A 22,562-nucleotide genomic window follows, 5' to 3' on the forward strand; every position below is an offset into this window, starting at 1 on the left:
TTGCTGTGGTCATGTCTGCTCAACAAACTGGCAAACTGCATGAAGTCATTGAGATTGTGATGACACAAGAGACAAAGTCACAATCTACCATCAGGTTTGGAGAAGGCGTTACTGATAAGGTTGTGAACCAGCTACGCTGGGTATGTCATTGGTTGCCCTTATGAAAATGATCATTGGCTCAAGGGCAAAAGTCATTTGAACCAACATGGGGCCACGGTATATAAATCTGTGTGACACTGTGATGGCGTCAGACAGGAGACAATGTCACAGCCTACCATCGATCAGACTCGGATTGTGGTGTTTGTTATTGACCAGGATGTGGACCTACAGCATTGCACTTGCATGAGTCTGCCTTCCAAGGGTGTTAAACATTGTGAGCATGACCCATTTTGTCTGTACTGCTGCCCTCTTAGGCTGCATATCAATAGAGTTCTCTCGTGGTGTTCAAGGAACTAAAATTCTTTGCACTGCATGACATCCACGTAACTGATGGTCTATGCCAGGGCATGCAAAAGACCCCACCATGTGAGAAACATGAGTAGCTAGCGATGGACCATCGGCTGAAGACAGAGTCACTGGGCCAATACCCCCACTAGTGTTTTACCATAGTGGCCTGTAAAAACACTTATCCTGCCTTGAAGGAGGAATACTCCCTGGAGAATCAAATCTCCAAGCGCAGAGTGAAAGCTAAAGAAGAAGCATGGAAAGAATGCGACACAATTTTTACAACCTTTTGTATTTTATTACTAGAATCCACACAAACCGTATATAAAAGCATGCATGTTATAAAAATACACCAGTCTTGTTGCTGCGACAAAATGCCATGTTGTATTGATGAAGATGTGCTATGATAGTAGGGGTCACTTGTGAGGCATGTATTCATGGGGGGGGGGGGTAAGGTGTCAATTCGAGAGGGCCAAAGCAAAGGAAGATGTTTTCTTTCCGATGACCTTAAACCATTAGTAAATTATGCAGCTTTGCAGGCTATACTTTTCAGCATTGTGAGTGTATATCAAAGAAAGTTAATCAAATTTTGAAAACGATGTGGTGGGCAGGCGAGTTTTGGGTTTGGTGACTTGTTTGCCTACATGCAACATAAATGATCCCCATTAAAGCTTCAGCAGTCCATTCATGCATAGGTTTAACAATACAAATATGTGAATCAGCTCCATCAAAACTCAGACACATAACACCAGATATACAAGTCTATCCGTCCTTTCATGCACTAAATACTATTCATAATGTATATACAATAGACACATTTTTGTAATATATATCTCCTCATAAAGGGTTTGATAGCATTATTACTAAGAAAAATATGAACTCTATTCTGTGGCTATCCCTGACTATTATGACATCACAACAGCACAATGGACATGAGGACATTCACACACTACACACCGGGTCTGTGAACATGGCCAAATGATTCCACACTGGTTCTGTGAACATCCACATAACTCCACACTGGGTATGTGAACATTCACAGTGCAGGAACAAACAACTTTTAAAGAAATTCGATAGGGAAGCACTGATACCTGGATTAATGAGAAAAAAACTTCATCTAACTGGGAAGCCATTTTTTGAGAATCACATTATTGTCAAGGATCAATAGGCATTCTTTTATTGGATGAGCACATTAACGACATTCATCTTTCGATTATGTTGCTCAGAAAGAAATCTCTACACAACGTTGCCATCTGCTACTTTGATGTTACTATTGTAAACTGACAATTGTAGCAGCATGGGATGAGATTACAGGGACATATAAGCCAATAGTCAAGGCCAACACAATTTGATCCTCGGTTCTAGTAATTTACCTTTTCAGATGAGCCCCTCTTGCAGTGGAGTGGCTGAACTTTGCTGAGTTATTGGGTCGATTTGATGGTACGCCTGACTGACGCAATGTTGGAAACATTAAGGGCTTGACCCCATAAGTTGGTCAATTTGTTTCGAACCAACAATGCCACACTGCAAGGGTGCTGATGAGGAAAGAGGTGAATTAGGGTCAAACCTTGATCACTCTGCTCCTGGTGGTTTCCTCCTAATTTACACACATGACAACAATGTCCTGGTTGACCTAAGCTCTCATCTCAATATTTCCGAGTATGATTGACAACCATTAGCCTTTTCAAATTCTTCAGCTTAAAGATTGAAATACCACTGACAGGTTGACCTTTAGTTACAGTGCCAATACAAAAATATCTCATATTCAGTGAACAGGACCAACACAGGTTGTACCAAAATTCTCATTCCACCGTGTTATCTTTGAAAATGTCTATGCTGCATAACATTGGGTACCAAAATAACATTCATTACATGTATCTGTACATAACAGCACTGCATCCGCATATGAGACATGGATGCTTAATACAATCTCGACCAGCAGTGTATCCTTGATAAATTACAGAAGAGACACACCTGTTACAAATACATGTATACTATACCAGAGCTGGGTGGGGCATTATACATGTTATAAGCAATAATGTCCCATTGAAAATGAAGGCATGACTTCTAAAGACTTTGTAACAAGAGGCCCATGGGTCTGGTACTTAGCTGATTGCAAGACCAACCCATGCCGCCAATTAAAAGATAGTTATACAGAAAACTTGTTTGTATAGAAATGATATAATCCATTTGAAAATCCTCAAATCCTCAAATGGGTTGCAACTAGGATGGTACTGAACCTATTTCTCAAGTGTTATGACTGATAATGGATGTAAGAAGAAGATGTCTCAGAGTTCAGAGGGGTTTAGATTTGAAAGGGTTAACTGTCCAGTCAACATCTGTTAACCCATTCAAAGCCAAATACATGAATTTGATTCAATCCAAAAAGGTCGGACTTTCAGGAAAGAGTGAAAAAGAGTGGTGCAGGTGATCAACATCCATTTGTAGTCATGTGTGACCTATACAATATTTGTCTTTTTGAAAGACACTTTAGGCAAAGGGCATATCCCAAATATGGTAGCAAAATAAGACTTCAGCAATAGACACCCTTTCTAGACAAGAAGATCAGAATATACACTGGGCCTATACACTTTTCGTATTTTCATGCAATGTACAAAACATATACACAGTTAAAACATTTCACAAATGTCCACAAATTCACAAAAATACGACTTGATCTATACCCTGGACAGAAATGTTACAAAAATAGATATGAGGTACATGTATGTCATGAGGGAGACTGTGTGAGGCAAAGGTACAGTTCATCTGAAGTTATAAGCTAGAAAAACTAGTACAATCTATCTGAAATTTCATAAACATACTGTAATACCAAAATAAATGAAACGGTTATCAATTTAAGAGCAGTCAGACTTTGCAGCACCACTTCTTTTTCTGTGCATTTCATATCAGGCACCACTTTTCATTTTCTCTTCTTCATTTTCTCCACAGAAAGGCACCTCTGTATTCTTCATATTTTTACACTATACTGTGGATACTATGCCTAAATTAGAACTCACAAAATAACCTATACTCTACTATTTCTTCTAATGCCACTTCATTCATTATACCCAACAAATAATTACACAGAAAAGAAACAAAAACTCAGTAGGCCTATGAAATTCCTCACGGATTCAAAATATCCAATTGTGAGTAAAAAGGGTGGAAGACAACAAGGTTGTTATACAGAATCATTAACACGAGTCAATAAATGAACTATAATTCGTTCATTTCATAGTAAAATGTCAAATATTTCATAACAAAATTAATCCGTTGATGTATTACCATATTCCTACAGTATTTCGAAATAAACAATCTTTCGTGGCAAGGACTTTTGTACCTTGGTGCTTTTGTAACTTCTGAGGATTTTGCCCGCTTAATTGAATTGCGATTGTTCCAATTTGCTATTAAAGCATAATTCATTATTGCTACCTCCCTCGAGGACTGAATATAAACAAACAAAACCTTTCCAGACAAACCCATCAATCAGTTTATAACAGCTTAAAATATGAATATTTCATACTTGTTTTTGTTGTAAACGTATTTAAAAAAATTTCAAATGGAGATTTCAAATTATTGGAAGTGAACTAGGTGTATTTTGGAGCTGGAAAACTACAAACAGATATGCAGAACAAAATTAATAAAGGAAAGGATCGAAGTGGTCTGCATATCTCTAACAGCTACAGATTTACTCTCTCTTCTGAGGGGCGAATAATTTGTCCAGGAAGCAGGTGGCATGTTAAAAGAGGTTGTAAATTTACTCATAGTACACATACTGCTTTTATCAACCAGGTCATAATCAACCAAAATAACTCTCAACAATTTACAAAAAATAAACCTGCATAAATTCCATTTATCAATTAACAACTTCCAACTGCATAATATAGAACTTCTTTGTTAATAAACAGAATCATCACATTTGGTCCATCATCCAAATACTTCTTTTCTATCACAATACTGCCACACCACAGATCTGATCGAGATGGAATCCCCAGAAAATCAACAAGAGTCTAGCACAGGGTGTCAAAAAAGAGTCTCCAATTCGACTTGATATATAATTGTAGCAAAGTACCATGCTGATCTGGTCCATGTGACGTAAATGGACCATGACAAAATCTATTGAGACAAACTCCTGAACATATTCATTCAAAACCCGTTCAAGGCCTGACCGCAACACCTGTGCCGAAATATCACGTTTTATGGGACCATTGAACCACTGGACCAAGGGTTGCGTGAAATCACCGATGAAGCCAGATAGGTCACTCTCAACATACATCCTGTAGTATTCAACGAAGCACATGATATAAAACGGACTTTATGCGATTGCTGTTTTCAGAGTCAGTACAGGCGTCAGATCAGATTTGTCCACTGTGGCATCGCTGTTGATTACAACATTCATTTCCTTTACTTCTTCACCGGTGATCACATCATCATTACCATAATCGGGCTGTCCGTAGCAGCGGTGATACAACCAGATCCTTAACTGGTGACAGGCGTAAACAAAAACATGCAATAGTGGCGTAAAACAGAAAACTAATACCCCACAGATATACAACGCTTCCCCAGGTTTGTCCCATTCTAAACCAGGATAGATGAAATTTTTTCCCATGATGTTCGTCCCACCACAAGCGAAATATGCAGCTGTGAAGCCGGAGTAAATGATCGCACAGCTCAGCGGAAAGACCATGTGATAAATGCGTATGGGAGTGGCGGTAATGAAGAGGTCGATGATCGTATAAATGCTTTGGACAGCGTGCGTATGGAAGTTGACACCCGTCAGCACCCAGTGCTCATCAACTGGAAATAGAAAACAAGAAATGCTTGGAGTATTTTTCAGTATATTATGGTAGAAACATTTTGGAAATGATTCAATGTTGGCTGGATAAGGAATATAAGAGGCATTGGCATAGTGGTTAGAGTGCTGGACTCATAGTAAACACTGCATGCCGCTGTGACAAAAAATGTCTCATTTGTGGCCACCCCTTATGAAAAAGATCTCAGATTCACCATGGTAAAATTGGGGTTTACCATGCTCAGATCAGAGCTATCCAAGAAATTCATCACGAGAACCTCTTATTACTAGCTTCAAAGAGACTACTTCACATCCAGACAGTAATGCCTAGCTTCTGGAGGGCTTCCTTAGTAGTAAATCTTATCGAAACCTCAGGCATGTTATAACATAGATAACTAAGTAACTCATCCACATGTACAGGCTTTCACCCACAGAACTGCAGGTATACTATTGATAACTGTTCAGTTATTAGAGAGAGGTCGTAAGTTCAGTTTCTGGTTTTCAAAGTCCGAGTGAGTAGACCTACATATTTGTAACAATCCCTGGCGAACCTAAATCCCTCAGTCACAATCCAGCTAACACAGAAGTTACAACTGAGAACTTCTAGACAGGCTGATAAATGGAAAGCGTTCACAAGCATTTTTGGAACCAGACCACCTGTTGCTTCAGTTCTTGGTTCACCAGCCTTGAGGAAAGGTAGGTCTATTCCTTCACAACCAAAGGAGAGGATGGTAATTCATTCAAGAAGATACGGGCACCAGCAGGGTCATACACTGTTGCTGGCACCAGTATAGCTCTCTACTTGAGATGTTACTGCTACTCCGGTTACAAAACAAGGAAAATGTGAAGAATCTGCTTCACAGAGCAAGAGATGAAGGAAAATCAACATATCGATGTCTTGGGACCCTTTGTCATAAAGACAACAATACCACTACATTTATGAATGCATTAGCTATTGTGTTAATACCTTGTTGGGTCAAGACGCATCTTGAAGAAATAACAGAGTCCTCCCCCAAATTTTGGGGTTGTCGGATTCTTCAAATGCTTACCTGGTGACACCACTACTGGGCCCAATCGATCGACCAGAGTGGGAATAGAATCTTGGTAGCATAAAAGACCTGCTCGATCTTTTTTCAGTGATATTGTAGGATGTAAGACTTGGGTAAGTCTATCATTGAGGCCCATAACCAGTATATTCATTTGATTGGGCACCGTGACAACAGGGATAATGATGACACACCAGTGAATTGAACAAATGATCTTCAACTCCTCCCTAACAGTACAAGGTAGCCATGTCGTGAAAGGGTCAAAACCGACTGTGATTTGCATAATCTCTCCCTACTGGAAACTGCGGCAATACCCATCCATATTCATCATCGAACGCAAACCACCAATCTTGATATATTGATCCAGTAGACCCAAAGGCCAAGGGAACAGGATCAAACTCGTCTACGCCGCGGTTAGCGAACACCGGAATCAATTACATTTAGCATTAACTTTGACAGGCGGCAAATTTATCTCACCAATCCAGAATAACATAGACTAAATATATACACATATTACCAAGTCTGTTAGTAGTCGCCCATAACATTTGCACAACCTGTGACAAATTCTCTTTTTCATAGCCAATATCTGGCTACTGTAAACCCCTTCTTATAGACAACTTCTAAAAACATTTCCTCTAATATTGGCAATTACGAAATACTTCGCAATACTACCCTCCTTGAAGGAGCGCCAAGGCCACAAGGAGCCAGCCAACTCACCAAATGGAAGGAATCATGATCTGGAATTTATTTTAAATAATTTGCAAAAATATCAGAGCCGCTAATTTCAGATAGGTAAATATAACATTGGTGTGTTATCTTATCAAAAAGAACAACACTCGTCCACATCAGCAACTTGTTGTTTAATGAAAGAATAATCAAGTGTTTGCCAAAGTCAATCCCCGGTAATCGATTAGCAGTGCAGACTAGTTAATTCATTTTTTTGTTGGCTAGCTATTTCCTGTTGCCAATTGGATGGGACTGATTGGTTGTATGGCCATAGCACAATGCTAAAACCATTTAGAAACAACAGCCCAAAACACAAGATGTATAGGATCTTTTGTAACCTTGGTAATTCTATCAAGGAAATTTGGGCACCCTTTTGAAAAGAGACAAGTTTTTGGCATTTCTAAAGTTCCAAATTCTCAGTCTTAACCAATACTTGCAACTGGGAATAATGGATTGAGAGTGTCTCTTTCAAGCTTTAATTAAAGCGAACTGGAACCGCCAAGCCAGTTCGTATGACCTCGTTTTCATTTCCCGCGTATCGGGTGATCAGAACGAGGCATGAATGAAACATGGCGCCTAGCTGTCAATCATTCAGTGACGTCACTACTATGGAATTTACTACGAAAATTCATGAATGAAAGATCACATGACTCACGTGATTCTCACATGATTCTCAATAATAACAAATTGAACTGCGCATGCTCGGGCACTGGGGGCGGAGCTACAAATCTGAACTCGAATAGGAAGTTGGAAGTTTGACTTTCTCGGGCGGTGAAAGTCGAAAAGTTGAATAAATCGCTCGGCGGTTCCAGTTCGCTTTAACACTTACCCGAATGGACGAATCCCCAGTAGAGGCCCGATATGATGAAAGGTGAACAGGTGGACATGTTGTAGATGACCCAGGCTAGCTGGTAGGTCAGCGGCATCTTCAGAAAAAGCTGATCTGCAAAATAATAAAGTGATATGCCAATCAGTCACTACAACTAAGAATTGATAAAGCATTTTATAGTTGGAGTCAACGGACAGAGACAAAAACTGGTTATCCCTAAAAAAGGTTTTTGATTGTGCGGTTTCAAACTCCATAAAGCATTTCTTGGTGTTCTTTAACATTCCATCTTTTATTTTGATTGGTATTATCAAGAATAAATAAAGACTAGTCTTTATGGATTCTTGGTATTATCAAATGAGTAACTGGTTTAAAATTACATGATGTGTTTCAATTAGCCATACCTTGTTCTCTTTGAAATTGAAGAGGCTAATACAGGTGGTATGAAAAGTGGGTTACATGTTCTAGCCAGAAGCGTTCAGTCTCTTCCTGGTCGGGATTGTATACACATCATCCCGGTAGACAGAGCTTGGGATTTCTACATATAGGTCATGAATTCATGTGGCAGCAATAGGCCTATTGACAGGCAAGACATGCCCACTGCATGTACTAAAACCAAGGCATATATTTGAAATTTGAAACTTGAGGATTATATGATTATGAAAGATTGGCCAGTTTTTAGTATATGAGCTAACTGTGAGTTTCATTGTCATGAATTATTGTCACAGCTGTCATTGATGAGCAAGGAAGCAAGCAATGGAAACAGCCCATTTTCAAGAGGGCTGCTCGTTTAAGCTATACGCTGCAATAGGCCTACTTTACTTGACACCAGGTATCACTGCTATCCCATGGTACATCTTGATGTGGCTGGCAGTGGGAAAGTATTGGAGATAGGCACCTGGCACTGATAGACATAACATGATAATATTATTCACAAGTATTCACCAACATACTCGCACAGACAGTACTCATCCATTCATTCAACAGCACATTGTAGGTCTGATGTTTCAGATATATTAGGCAGTGCAGTATAGACTGCAATTGTTAAAGCTGATGAAGTCAACCCCCCCCCCCCCCCCCCACCATCCATCTGGCTATAGTTTGTGGGGTAACAAAGACACTTCACATATTCTGAGAACATTTCAGAGGAATATCTGATGACAAGATTTAGAATTGAATGCAGATCTGACAGAAACTGCAATCATCACTTTCCAACTGAATTTTAACTTACATCAGCAAATCATGATGGAATTCAAGAGGTATCATGTCAAAAACACGTACACTTATTAACCCACAGTGGGTGGCTTCAGATTGCTGCTGTTAACAGTAGCCTACATTGACTTATCGTTAGAACAGCAGCTCTTTTAAGATTCTGCTGTTGTGAGCATCAACAGAACAGGTTGAATTCAGAGAAGCCTCAAGCAACTCCCCGATATCGCCAGGAATCCTGCAAGGCAGAAGCAACCTAGCAAACAGCGTTCAGAATCGTGCCTGGATGTTCTAAAATGAAACTGAAGTACACCCTCCCACGGAAGATGGTTACAGGAGATTTCTAAGAAGAGCAGGTCAAGACTGTCGGTGGGGGTTTCTTCTTGAATATAATATCAGATTGATACGTTCAATGATATAAGAAAACAAGATATTTTAGAAGTTTTTTCGAGGAGTAAGTACCAACACCAAAATATATCCATTCTTTTGTGATAGCTGATCAACTAACTAGTAGAGCCACATTCATATGCAGTGGACAAACAGAAAGAAGAGTCAGGATCATTTATCCAATAAATATCAAATCAGCAAACAACTTACCATCCGATGTTACTTTTCTTCTCTTTATATAATACTCTATGGCAAGGGACGTCTGGTTGATGCAGTTGACTGTGACGAGGGTGAAAGCCCAGTGCGTGAGATAGATGAACCATTTTGGACCGTTCTCACTGTTGTAGGTCTCATCGGGATAGGTGCGCATACTAGGGATGAGGCCAATCCAATCGATCCCGCACATCACAATCCATATTAGAAACCACGTCGCCCATAATGCGCGATAGATGATGAAAACGATGTGTGGAATGGGCCACTGGAATAGTAGAATTCGAGATATTATATTAGAAAATAGAAGCAGAGATCTTCCTTTCAAGAAACAAAGAAACCGCTTCATCAGGTCTCTGAACATTGATGCAAATTTTGGTATCCTTTACCTGGTAAACGTTTCCTACCATTTATTTCCACAATTTTTGTTTCTTAGCATAAAATGTGGAATATTCAGCCTTCCGTCACACGTTAATGAGCAAATTTACCACCCTTTTTTAGCTCGGAAACATTTCCCGGTTAAGAGTAAGTGATGTAGCACGTCTAGTTTGGCTTAGCTTTACCATTGTACCATCAGTCAGCATTAGATTTAGCTGATTCAAAACAACAACAATCCCAGACCTTGAGCGCAACCAATCAACAAGAATGACATAGACGGCTAAACAGACTGGATAGATCCTGAGCTCTCTCAACCTCAATGACAAACAATACAGTATGGCTAATTAGGGGATAACATATACAGCTACCTCATGACTGAACCTCCCATAGACAATAATGCAACAAAATGTCCTTCATCATGATTCAGCGCCCCAGGAGCGTGAATGTCCCCTTAATCATCTTTTGATGATGCACACTGTGAGAAGGGGCATTTGTTGGCGAGATAGAGATGCCCAACGGAATAATGTGCCTCCCATATTACAATACACTTTGGATGAATCAATCTGCTGCAAGCTGTAATCTGGTAATGCGGTAATCAATGCGGCTGCCCATATATCAGGAGGGATCAGCAAGGTTGGATTGCAGAAACTTTGAGGCAGAATCACAGCAAAAACGATTTCATTCAGCACTATTTGAACTTGAGTTACACAACTCTGATAGGCAGCCACCCCTCTCTACACCTGCCCTTAGCTGGACCTGTCACAGAAGACACAGCAACAACATCAGTTCAAAAGGAATAGGCACAGAGCTTTTCTAATGAGAATATGAAAATAGGCGAAATGGCTAGTAGGCGAAATGGGTAATAGGCAAAATGGTTATAGGCAAAATGGCTGTAGGCGAAATGGTTATAGGCGAAATGATTGTAGGCGAAATGGCTGTAGGCGAAATGATTGTAGGCGAAATGGCGATACACCCTTTTTTGAGCAATTTTCATACTATTTTACTTATTCATGTTCTTCAATGTTGTATGAACATTTTTAAACAATTGCAATGAGGTTGTCAACAGCAAACAATGCAGAATATCCCACCACAATAATTGCCTGCTGGTGGGTGTGTTAATAGAATGATGTCTGTTTATACAATGACATCCACATGAATTATACATGAAATTTGTGATACTACACCAACAATACTTATGAAGGAGTCAGAACTGTTTTGAACATCGAATTTGTTTATGAATAAAAGAGTTTAAAATTTCAGAGATAATAATCCTCTCCAGGGTTAACATTGAGAAACTTGGTAAATACACAAATATTGGTTTTGTAGTTTCCTCAAAAAATGTTTGGTGATAGATTTGTCAGCACTCAGGCCACAAGGCGTTTGATGATTTTTTAACCAAAGTGATGAAATCATTCACTAAATGTTTATGAATGTATTTGTATGCATTATATAAGAAGGATCCCAAGGGATTGATCAAAGTGATATGGTAAAGTGCCACAGCACAAATGGTGTTAGCATGGCCATTCATCATCAGCGTCTGCAAGCGATTTAATAGTGATTTGATTTATATCATTTTGAGTGTGAATATTGTTAGTTGTAGAGTGTTAGCATTCCATTATCACCCGCCTGCCACATACATGAAGGTGCCCTTCGCACTTCACAAGACCGGTTTACTCATGAAACTTTTTGAGAGAAACCTCTGGAAACTACATGTCTATGAAACTTGAGTGACATGCTATGTGAGGCAATATCAATGGATATGGTCATGAGTACTGATTTGCATTATTTGGAGGGGCTTATTCACCCAATCAACATTCCGGTCAATGCCAGACAGGCACACCAGGCCTACTCAACGTATTAACAGTGAAACATGATGGTTTGATATCCAACAGCAGTGATTTCATTAGTAGGCCTTAGATCTATAGCTGACTCGTTACTGCCTGCCCACACTCTAACATTCACTTGATATTGGAAAAAGTTTCCAATTCATGCCTGTTCAATGCTCTAGGCCTTGTATGTAGGTCTATGCCTAGGTATCCATAAATATTCATCACTTTCAGGCAGAGCATACATCCACAGACCTCGACTGATTGCCATGATTCTGGTATGTTCAGGCGTGTGCATGATCAATGACTGCCAACACAAAGTCTCCTAAATTCTTCCAGCAATTTTTAGTTCTGACAGTTAAAAAAAAGATATAAGAAAGCCTTTGGGAACGACTTTAGAATTCCCGATCGGAAGTATAGGTCTAAGGGGCGAATGAATACCGAATAATGAACAAGTAGCCTAACCCTAACCCTAACCCTTTAAACCGATTCACAACTTATATAGTGCGGAGGAACATCCGATCGGTAATTCTAAAGTTTAGCCAGCCTTTGTTATGACGGAAACGAGCAGTATAAACATTTGTTGCGATATATGTATGTAAACCAAGATGAAAGACCTTCAAATTGAGTCAACCATTTCCACAACACTCTTCACTACACAGCCTGTTGGTGGTGAGGACACAATTACAATATGAATGGTACCATTCTTTACATAACATAAGATGAAATACTAAGGGGACACAGATAGGCTAATTATCATATTATTTACCCTTATTAACCTGGCTTAAGTATGCGAAAATAAATATTTTGTGATTATTAGAGTTGTTCATTCTTCTCTTATTTACCTTTGATTATACCAGTATGGCCTGAATAGAAAGCACTGCCTTACAACAACGGCTATGATGGGGAGAGTCATTAAAAGAATCTAGGACAAAACAATGGAAGAGAAAAAACAATAACCCACATTTAAGGTGAATCTCACAAGCAATACAATGTCCCTCCATCATAGCAATTGATGCATCAGTCATGCCAGTTTCTGAATCGAGCCCTATTCACCACATGTCAAGTTCAGAAGGCTGAATATAGCAGTTTAGAACAGGAGGCCATACTGGTATAATCAAAGATAAATAAGAGAAGGATGAACAACTCAAATAATCACAAGGTTAATAGGGTAATCTGTGTCCCCATATTGGTATTTCATATTATGTTATGTAAAGAATGGTATATTACCATTCATAGCAGGTATATATACAGTAGACTAAAGTGCTGCTGATCATGCGAAATTTACTTTAAGTTGGCCTGCCTTGAAGGATACAAGCATTCCACATCATTATGCCAACCATTATTGAGTGGATTGCCAATGGGCTTCCTAAGAAATCTCTTACGAGTGACCTACTTAGTAAGCAACATTTTCCATAGTCTACACGAAATTAGAGTAATCAAGTACCCTATATTTCTATATGTTTAGAGAGATACATGTAAATCTACTACTGTGGTCATGTCTAAAACAATACTTACCAGACCTTAGAGTATGATTACTGTAATCATTATCACCTGTTGATGCTTCTAAATCATACCAACTGTTGGAGCCAGAACCAACTACAGTCAAACCTCCCTTAGTGAACCCCTCTCTATTAAGGACAACCTCTCTAATAAAGACACTACGTTTTGTCCCAAATAGGTTGTATACATTTAATTTGACCTCTCTAATCAAGACACCTCTCTGTTAAGGACAGCACTTGTCAGTCCCAAGGGTGTCCTCAATAGAGAGGTTCTACTCTACAGTGGAACCTCCCTAGCGGACACCTTTTTATTAAGGACAACCTCTCTATTAGAACACCAGTTTTGGTCCCAAAATGGTCAGTTCCATTCAATTTGACTCTCTAATCAGGACACCTCTATTGAGGACAGCACTTGTCAGACCCGAGGGTGTCCTTAATAGAGAGGTTCTACTGTTATAGAACAAGGCTAAATGCCAACTCAACTGCTTTTAGGGCAGCTGTGCTGAACCTATTCTATGCCACAACATAAAACAAAAGCATGTAAAGGGAAGTGTTATTTCAATGACATATTTTAAATACAAGGGACCAACTCAAAATACAGTAAGAGATAAGCTATATCCACTGGAAAGGAAGGAAGGTTTAGAATATTTTCAATCAGTGAGTGTATTTTGAGATGATATGGTCCCTGGGATAAGGCCCCAAAATCGAGTGGAAAGTAACATAAGACTAAGACTAAGAGCAAATAACCCGTTTGGCCAAAGCGTATTGATAAGGTTGCCATGGTAATTGACCTATCAAGAAAATGGACAGAACGGCTATTGTATAGTAGGCAATAGATTTGGGATGCAGATACCGTACAGCAAAACTAAGAACAATAAACCACTATGCCCCCATTCACCTTCGCATACAACTAAGCTGCAACAAGCTATAAAAGTGTGTCAAACAGAAATGTGTGCCTACCTGTGATGTAGCATATAACGCCGGCTTAGGGTGATGAAGGCCCCAATTCTCACATTTGAACTCATCATAGAACCAAGATCGTAAACCATTGAGCATTTTGTGATGAAAACACACGCCAGACCGTTAGCTTATTTCAGTCATCCCAATCCTCAACAAGCCCTTCACTTCCAATAGATGCCTCCCCTTATGTAATAACTATCATTGCGTCATAGCCAGGTGGTGGAGATCAGTTACATGGCATCGCACTCAATGTATTCCGGCTACATAGCACTTGCTTCCATCCGTACGGCCTGAAGTCCAAGCTGCAAATGAATCTAGCGGGATGGTTAAGTGCACTGACCCAGAAACTATATTACAGATGGCATAGTAAGAGTTTGAGGATGAGCCGCATAAATTCGTTCATATCTGCCTAGTATTCGTGCAAAGTATTCAGATCTTGTCGACAAAGTGATCATTATGACATAATCATTATTTACCGCAATATGTAGTCGTAATCATCTCTGTCTATGGTTTATTTAAAAATTCGCCATGCATACGATTTCTTGCTGCCAGGCGGTGCCATCTATTTTAGTTGTTAAGAAGCGAATTTCCCGTCAGACCGGCATGTTGGAATGAGCGTTGGTCGTCATGTTAGTTTATCTATAAAGCGCTAGTGCATTCATGCACCAGGCAATCACACGATGTCGATTGGTCCAGATAAGGGAAATAACTCGAAATATCACTAGGCCTATATGTACTAAAGGAGCTCTCGCTCAACGCAATCTGAGGGTCGCTTATTTCGCGCCACTCCGGAGAGGAGCTAATCTCTGATTGATAGTCAAGGCCTCAATAGAACCAGTCATATAATCCGTCAGATTACAAAGATAGGGTCGGAAACTTTTTCCAGAGGGACATTTTCTACTCAGCTTCTACACCGGCCTCGTCCGGTGCAGTATAGAGCTGAATGAGAAAAGACGAATAGGATGACGAAGTGGACTGTCCAAAGAGTTTAGTCAGTTCCATACATGGGCACAGTTTGCTACAAGCCAACATCTCTTTATTCGTACAACCTTGCATTCTTTCTGGAAGAAGCAATACCAAAAATTTAATCTCCAGAGTAACTATAGAGTAAAGTATACCAAAATCCATCAAGAACCTCATGGTCTTTTCACTCCCTTTAAATAATGTTGGCAATACATATCAAATCTTGCAAAAACCTTGGAGGTCAAGATCATCGCTTTAAAGACCTCTGTCCTCACTGTCCACGACCCCGTTTTTAGAGCAGTTTTGCGGAACGTCATCACACCAAAGCAAGGATGAAAGGATCGTCTGTGGGTTGGGTGTGACCAAGGGCGCGCGACCAAAAGATGAAACAAGCACTGTTATTTCAAGATTTAGTTGCGGTTTATACAACGTCATTAAAGAAATTAGTTTGTTTTATTTGACTCTTCTCTTTCGCCCTTTCGGAATGCCAATTAAGGGGTGTTGGCGCACAACGGAGCAGTGTCTTTACTTTTCGCGGGCTTTTCTACATGATGATGAGGCAATTCTACGTCCCATCGCAGCGCTCTGATTGGCTGAGAGTGGGAACTTTTGATTAGCGGGAGCACATGTTGCTATATAAACTGACTTCTCGACGCGTTCCGGCTCAAGTTACTAAATCAGTGCAAGGCGGAGGGAGCGGCGGATGTAGCGGCCCAGTTTGCAATCATGACTTCTGCAAGTTTATCGACTTTGGACTCGAATATTTTACCATCGCAACTGAGAAACTGGATGTACATGAACCTAGAAGGCCAAGGAAACAATCTTGCCAATGTTCCTCAACAGCAACAGAATAATTTATACGATCTGTACGACCCATGGTCTACCAACCAAGTTGTAAGTAACGTGAAACTTTCGCAGCCATTTTCTTCCTGTACTACTTCTTGTATGTATGAGATGCAAACTAACACTATGACTATACATTGTTTCAAGAATGATTATGCATCTCAAACGTCAACTACCAGACAACTTGTCAAGGCATGTGGCCTACAGTTTTCCTTGGTAAAAACAGCTCGGAGTCGGAAGAAACATCCTTTGAGTTTAGGAAACCGAAACAACATATATAAACTGAATACTTTATCAAAAGTATAGGCCGGCTAATCCTATCTCTTAGGTGTTGATGATTGACATTTTGCTGACCTCTAATAGGCCTAGGTTTCACTGCCCAGCTCATTAAATGGTTCATTTTCAGAATTGCCTGTTCTAGGAGGTTCATTAGAATCAAAAGTCAAATCGCTGATTTCAATGCATATCTGCACTGACTCTTAGTCCTGGAGCTCTTCACTGGCACAAAGATAGATAGAAGCTTAAGGTTCAACATAGGGCTAGAAGAAGGCCCATATTGAAAGTCCCCTGAAAAAAATCTTCTGTTCAAAACTTGCCAGTATTACAACCAATGTTGGCTAAATTTGAAAGTAAAAATCCCAACAGCAGTCAAGTCATGCTGAGTATTTATAATGTCTATCATTTTGTTGTTGCCCATGCACCTATTCCAGAGGAGAAAATCTTAAGTTTGCATGTCCCTGCTAAAAAAGTATCAGTCTTGCTCTCATAATGGTTCCCTTGTTGCCCACCCATTGGAATCTGTGGGAATAAACAATGGCCCAGTCCCCAACCTGCTTGGCCTGATAAGCTGACACTCATGATGGATTACCCTGAGTTTATTTGGAAAGCATCTCTCTGAAATAAGGCACATCTGTTTGGTGTTATCTTTCTTACTTTCATCTGGGTTTATGTTCTGCAAGTGATCTGTTATTATGTCACATGTTTATCTGACTTGGGTGGCTTGTCATACTTTGTACCCTGGGTACTGGGTCATCCTTGTTTCCAACAGGATGTTGGTGGTTTTAATCCACCAAAGTTTCTTTGGTGAAAAGGAAATGAAGATATAATCCCCTTGATGAAGATTGTGTAGAGTGAGAGAGAGGGAAAACAACTTATATTGGCAATCGCTAGGTAGGCCAACTGTATCTTTAGAGGAGGGGTCCCCTTGTTTCTCAGCCCTGATTTTGATCATATGAATGTCACACGCTGGGTTATTACCAGGATTCAGGACTGAACACTTCACAAGATTCTGCAACAAGAACCATTTCTTTTGACCGATTAAAGATGATTGATTTCTTTTCTTTCAGAACTTGAACTCTCAGATGCACCAGCGGATGCCATCTCCTTACAGCAGCATCAATGACATGACCGATCACTTCAATGATATGTCACTCTCCCTTGATCGCAAACCAGGCAAGAGACCACCTAGCACCTATCTTTGTCACCTTTGCTTCAACAAGGGCCACTACATCAAGGATTGTCCTCAGGTAACGTCCTTTAGACAATATACCCCTCAGCTGAGTTTTTATAGAAGTTATAAGGCACTGCCTCAAGTAATGTGTCCAAGGAAATAAGTCTATCTCCAAATTTTGGCTAGTCTGTGGGGTAGTGGACTCTAGATTTTGCTGTAGATGTATCTTTTCAAGGGGTGAGAACATCGTTATGAGAACAACAAATCATGTCAGAGATGTCTTCTGAAAGTAGGCCTTTTGTTTGAAACTTTTGCAACACATTTTTGCACAAAACAGAAGTCATAATCTACTTTCTTAGGGAAATTAACCTAGAAATCTCTGCAGCCAGTTATGCCGGGTTACTGACCTCCTGTGGTGTTCTCATGGTTACCAAGATAAGGATATCACATCTGGAGTACCCAGTTCCTGGATATGTAAATGCATTGCTTTCACTGAATATATTGATACCAGAGGTTTCCAATTCCTACAAAAACCTCACTATACTTGAGAAAACCATGCAGAAATTAGTAGACAATGCCAAAAAGTTACAGAAAGATGAAATTCCAAGTTGCTCTTTGAGGGTGTTGTGTTCAGACGGGAAACTTTTATAGGCAGTAGAAAAGTTAAATAACAAATCTGTGAAAATGCTTGCACCAATTCTTTTTAGGCTCGTCCGAAGGGAGAGGGTTTGACCCCTTACCAAGGGAAGAAGCGCTGCTTCGGGGAATACAAATGTCCCAAATGCAAGCGCAAGTGGATGAGTGGTAACAGCTGGGCAAACATGGGACAAGAGTGTATCAAGTGTCACATCAACGTCTACCCCCACAAACAGGTAAGGCAATGCTGTTTGCATGCTCTAATGTCACAAATATAAGGTCTGTAAGTTTTTAGTTGATCATTTTGGTGGGAAAACTCAGTTTAGATCAATGCACTGACTATATATCGGGTGGGGCACCAAAACGAGTAAAATACTGAAAATAGAATTTCTTTCCAGTTCAACCATATAAAATTTTGCTTTGCAGTGCATGGCTTTTGAGTTTAGCTATTTAGTGTGTAGTGTTATGAGATTCCAAATGAGTTGCTGATCTTACCAAATATTTAGAATTAATTTGTTGCCAAGTTCAAAGCAAAAGCGTTACAAACATTTCTTTCCACACAATTTATCTTATAATTTCTGAATGCGTACCCCAAAAGAAGCAGTGTTTATGCCTGATTTCATGCATGTTGTGGCCATTTGAATGTGTCTTGCTCTTCCCATGGCATGTGCTTTCATTGCTGATCCCTTCATCATTAATCTATTCTTCGATTTGGTGCAAAACAAATCCAGAATTTCTCTGCTCCTGTCCAGAACTCCAGCTGAGTAATGAAGGTCTTCTTCAAAGCTTTTAAGAAGATGACTTCGGCAGGATCCGAGCTTTGTTGGATTTTAGTTGCTACCAAGTCAAGAGTTCTTTTGACATTATGTTGATGAAGGGAGTAAAAGTGTGCAAACTAACTAGAAAACGAGGAGATGTACGTCTTTTGAGACAGAGCCACTTCATGCAAAACAAATCAAATCACTGCTTCATCACACAGGGGAGTGACCTGTCCAAAATCTTTCTCAACTGGTGTACGATCCACCATATTTTTGGCAACTTGATCTATTGAAGCCTTTTGTGTCCTCATTTTGCAGCGACCATTGGATAAATCTGACGATTTCGAAGTTAGTGGCTCAAGTCTCGATCAACCCATACCTCTCAAGTTATTCTCTGGATTGTTGTCGTCTTTAAGGTCAAAACATTGAGCTTGTGTCATCATTTTACAGCGACCCCTGGAGAAACCAGACGGACTGGATGTTTCAGACCAAAGCAAGGAACACCCGCAACACTTGTGCGAGAAATGTAAAATGCTTGGCTACTACTGTCGCAGAGTCCAGTAAGCCTGAAGTTACTCTGAACGGAAATAACATGGGATATTCGACACAGTCAGTGGATTATACACTTTTCTGATATTAGGACATTTGAGGTGTACCAAGTGATGAGAAATGAGGAAAAGCAAAAAGAGTTGCCAAGAATAAAACCAAGATTTCAAGCAAAAGCAGATCGAGCAGTTTCATAGGTATGAACTTTAAAAATCATGGTCATTCATTTTCCAGCCTGTTTTATGCTTTAATTGCATGGTGACCCTGGGTTTTTCATTGTTACCACGAAACACTTTTAGACCAAGTCTTAAGTATCTACCAATATTGAGATGCTGTGGGTCCTTACTTCCCTTTGTTCCCTCAAAGCTGTTGGCATCATTTATTGAAAAATGTCTTCCGCGCAATGACATTTGACAACGGTTTTCCAGAATTGCACCAGGATATAAGCAGCGATATTTTGTTTTAACCATCAAAATACCTCTCTTTTTAAGTAGATAAAATTTCACTTTCTGATATTGCATGTGCTGTTAAAACATGAACTAACCTGTAAAGCCAAATTAGTTTTCCTGTGCAGGTTGTTTCTTGTTGGTTATTTAATAGAACAGTCGTAAATTTAATTAGTTATAACCCATGAAGTCCTGTGAAATTTGCAATTTGATTCTGTCATATAGGCTGTCAGATTACTCCTATGTCCAAACTTGTAGCCTACCATTCTGAAGTCTGAAGGTTCTTGATCTGAGGTGGATGATTCCCACATTGTTGGTGCCACTAACTTGAAAACCATTTGATTTCATATTTCATCTTCGAAATGCTGATGGCTGCTTCATTGGACATACTGTTAGATCAAGGTCTATTGCTTTATGTAATTCAGTTTAGAATGTTAATTTTATGAACTGGAAGTGACCCAAGATGTTGTATACCATGTGCCTGAAGCATGGTCATGTTGATGGAAAATACCTCCCCAGTCGAGGCAGGCAGAAAGCTAATGGATGAGACGTGAGGCTCCTCAAGGAGGCATTCCGCATTCTTGGTTCTGCTTTGATAATCCACTAGGTAGGCCTACCACCATTTTGGTTACAACCTGAAATCCAAAATCAATTAGAATTCCTTCAAATGAAGTGAATGTCCATTAAAGTAAAACCTGGGAGGCTGTTCTCTAAAACAACGAACAACTTCCCACCCTTGAAATTGCCATACACTTGTCATTTTGGAAGAGATTTAATTGGTTTTTGATTTCAAGTTCTAGCCAAAATGGTGGTACCTATTGGAGGATCAACCCTTAAAGAAAAAAAAATCTCTTCCTTCCTTCCCCTCGCAATAATCTTCTACAACCCCAGCTATCGAATCTTGTCAGTTTGATGTGCAACACATGTGCTATAGTTTGATATAATGCTTGTAGTGTGCTAACGGCTGGTGGACTATCCACAATATAGTCCACCAGCCAGGTAGGCCAGAAAGTGCAATAAGGTAATCCAAACTTAACTCATTCACCTCTGAATGTTGAAAAGTTCTACGGACTGTAAATACATATACAAAAGCTAAAAAAAACTACAAAATTTAAAATTTCATAAAATTAGTTGGCTGCATGACCTTATGACTGATCAACAATGATGTATTTGAGAAGGGAGATGTTGGGAAATGAGGGGTCTCTATATTCTAGAACTACCCAGGACAAACTGAAAGTTGTTCGGACTGTATTCCACTTGTGAATTGAAAATGAAAGCCTAGTCGTAGTCTACATTCATGCATAACTAATCACGCTTGTTGCATTGCTCCAGTATTCAGTTTCTAGGATTCGGCTCATGATGTGATTGTTATGATAGAAAACATATGTCTGGCTAGTAAAGCAGAAACGCCTCACACTTTTGTAAGGTACATTTTGCATTACAGGAGGCTGCTCTTGACCTTGGTAACTGACTTAAGGAATAGGCCTAAGTAATTCATTATTATCAAATTACTTTGCCAACCTCTCCATATAAAAAAAATAGATTCCTGTAAGAATAATTTGGGGGGGAGGGGGGTGATACAACCTAGTGTACATAGTTGCAATTTTAGTTAGATTTCTGTTGCTGCACACTTGTATATATACACTCTGTCTTCTCCAAAATCGTCTCAAGTCCTGATATGTTGGTGCTATTTGCCTCAAAGTCAACAAAACCTGTTGATGAAATTATTGTGTGTAGGATTCAGATCTGTTGGTACTAAGGAAATCGAAGCCTAGACTATGCTTCAGATTTCTGCCTTGTCCTTTTGGTGCTTATGAATAAATACACGAACGCGAAATTGGAATAATAAGATATTTGGAGGGAGGAAGGAAGGAAGAAAGACAAGAAACACTTTTAGTGGTATTATCACACAATTTGTACTGTTCTTATCTTCTGAAATAGGCCTAGTAAACTAGGGCAACCAGCTGTGTTCATATCAGATGTGACCTGAAATCTTGTTGCCAAGGTTTTTTTTAAAGTAAGCGCATGATAGAGGTTATGCAATAGGCCTAAAGCTTTTTATACTGCTGAAAAAGTGTTATCCTGTATCCTGCTTCTTGGGTGCTCTTTTTGATGAATGATGCCAGCTGCTTTGATTTTGAATATCCCAAAAACTATCTTCATGCTTATTGTCAACTGATGTTGCTTGAAACAGGGTCCTCAATTGATTTCCACATGGTGACAACCTAAACTCTGCTTTAGATACTTTGTGAATTCCCAGAATGATTTCCTGCGAGTATGAAAGAGATAGCATACAATATCATCTCAGCTGATGGAAACTGTAAACACTGAAGGAGGTGAAACACCTTTCAAAATTTATTCAGTATAAGTTTCTGATCTTGGAAAAGTGTTGTATTATGGTTTAGATAAGATTTACTATGTATATGATGAATTGATTTAGCACATTGTAATGGTTGGTTACTAAAAAGTAACAAAGAAGATTTCAAGTTATGCTCCAATATAAACTCATGTGTATTGCGTAAATCTTTGAATTTTGGTCGATTCGTGTTGATGATTAGTATTACTACGCGATGGGACAGCTGAGAAAAGAAGCTCTATTCTACACATTCTTAATAAT

At 39.5% G+C, this 22,562-nt stretch overlaps 2 protein-coding genes across 2 annotated transcripts; one reads left to right on the top strand and one right to left on the bottom strand.

The window, feature by feature from the left end:
• Positions 1-732: 732 nt before the first annotated feature.
• LOC135494166 (protein rolling stone-like) lies at positions 733-14,599 on the bottom strand. The gene is made up of 4 exons (XM_064782010.1): positions 14,304-14,599; positions 9,638-9,905; positions 7,835-7,948; positions 733-5,238 (listed from the first exon to the last, which is right to left on the bottom strand). Exons 1-4 carry the CDS (start codon positions 14,397-14,399, stop codon positions 4,757-4,759), a joined length of 960 nt encoding a protein of 319 aa, XP_064638080.1. The 5' UTR covers positions 14,400-14,599; the 3' UTR covers positions 733-4,756.
• Positions 14,600-15,958: 1,359 nt separating this feature from the next.
• Positions 15,959-21,534, top strand: LOC135494177 (zinc finger CCHC domain-containing protein 24-like). Its single transcript, XM_064782021.1, has 4 exons — positions 15,959-16,160; positions 17,456-17,635; positions 18,267-18,431; positions 19,404-21,534. The coding sequence occupies exons 1-4, from the start codon at positions 15,993-15,995 to the stop codon at positions 19,515-19,517; spliced, it is 627 nt and encodes a 208-aa protein (XP_064638091.1). The 5' UTR covers positions 15,959-15,992; the 3' UTR covers positions 19,518-21,534.
• The last annotated feature ends 1,028 nt before the right edge of the window (positions 21,535-22,562 follow it).

Source organism: Lineus longissimus, chromosome 1 (genome assembly GCF_910592395.1).
Source record: "Lineus longissimus chromosome 1, tnLinLong1.2, whole genome shotgun sequence".
In the NCBI taxonomy this organism is placed as follows: Eukaryota; Metazoa; Nemertea; class Pilidiophora; order Heteronemertea; family Lineidae; genus Lineus; species Lineus longissimus.

Excerpts from the sequence above, each read along its gene's own strand:
- LOC135494166 (XM_064782010.1), bottom strand. The coding sequence starts at position 14,399 with ATGCTCAATGGTTTACGATCTTGGTTCTATGATGAGTTCAAATGTGAG. Across the intron at positions 9,906-14,303 it reads CGTTATATGCTACATCACAG|TGGCCCATTCCACACATCGT; the intron begins GTAGGCACACAT and ends CTACTATTCCAG. Across the intron at positions 7,949-9,637 it reads AAGAAAAGTAACATCGGATG|ATCAGCTTTTTCTGAAGATG; the intron begins GTAAGTTGTTTG and ends ATTATTTTGCAG.
- LOC135494177 (XM_064782021.1), top strand. The coding sequence starts at position 15,993 with ATGACTTCTGCAAGTTTATCGACTTTGGACTCGAATATTTTACCATCG. Across the intron at positions 16,161-17,455 it reads CATGGTCTACCAACCAAGTT|AACTTGAACTCTCAGATGCA; the intron begins GTAAGTAACGTG and ends CTTTTCTTTCAG. Across the intron at positions 18,432-19,403 it reads ACGTCTACCCCCACAAACAG|CGACCCCTGGAGAAACCAGA; the intron begins GTAAGGCAATGC and ends ATCATTTTACAG.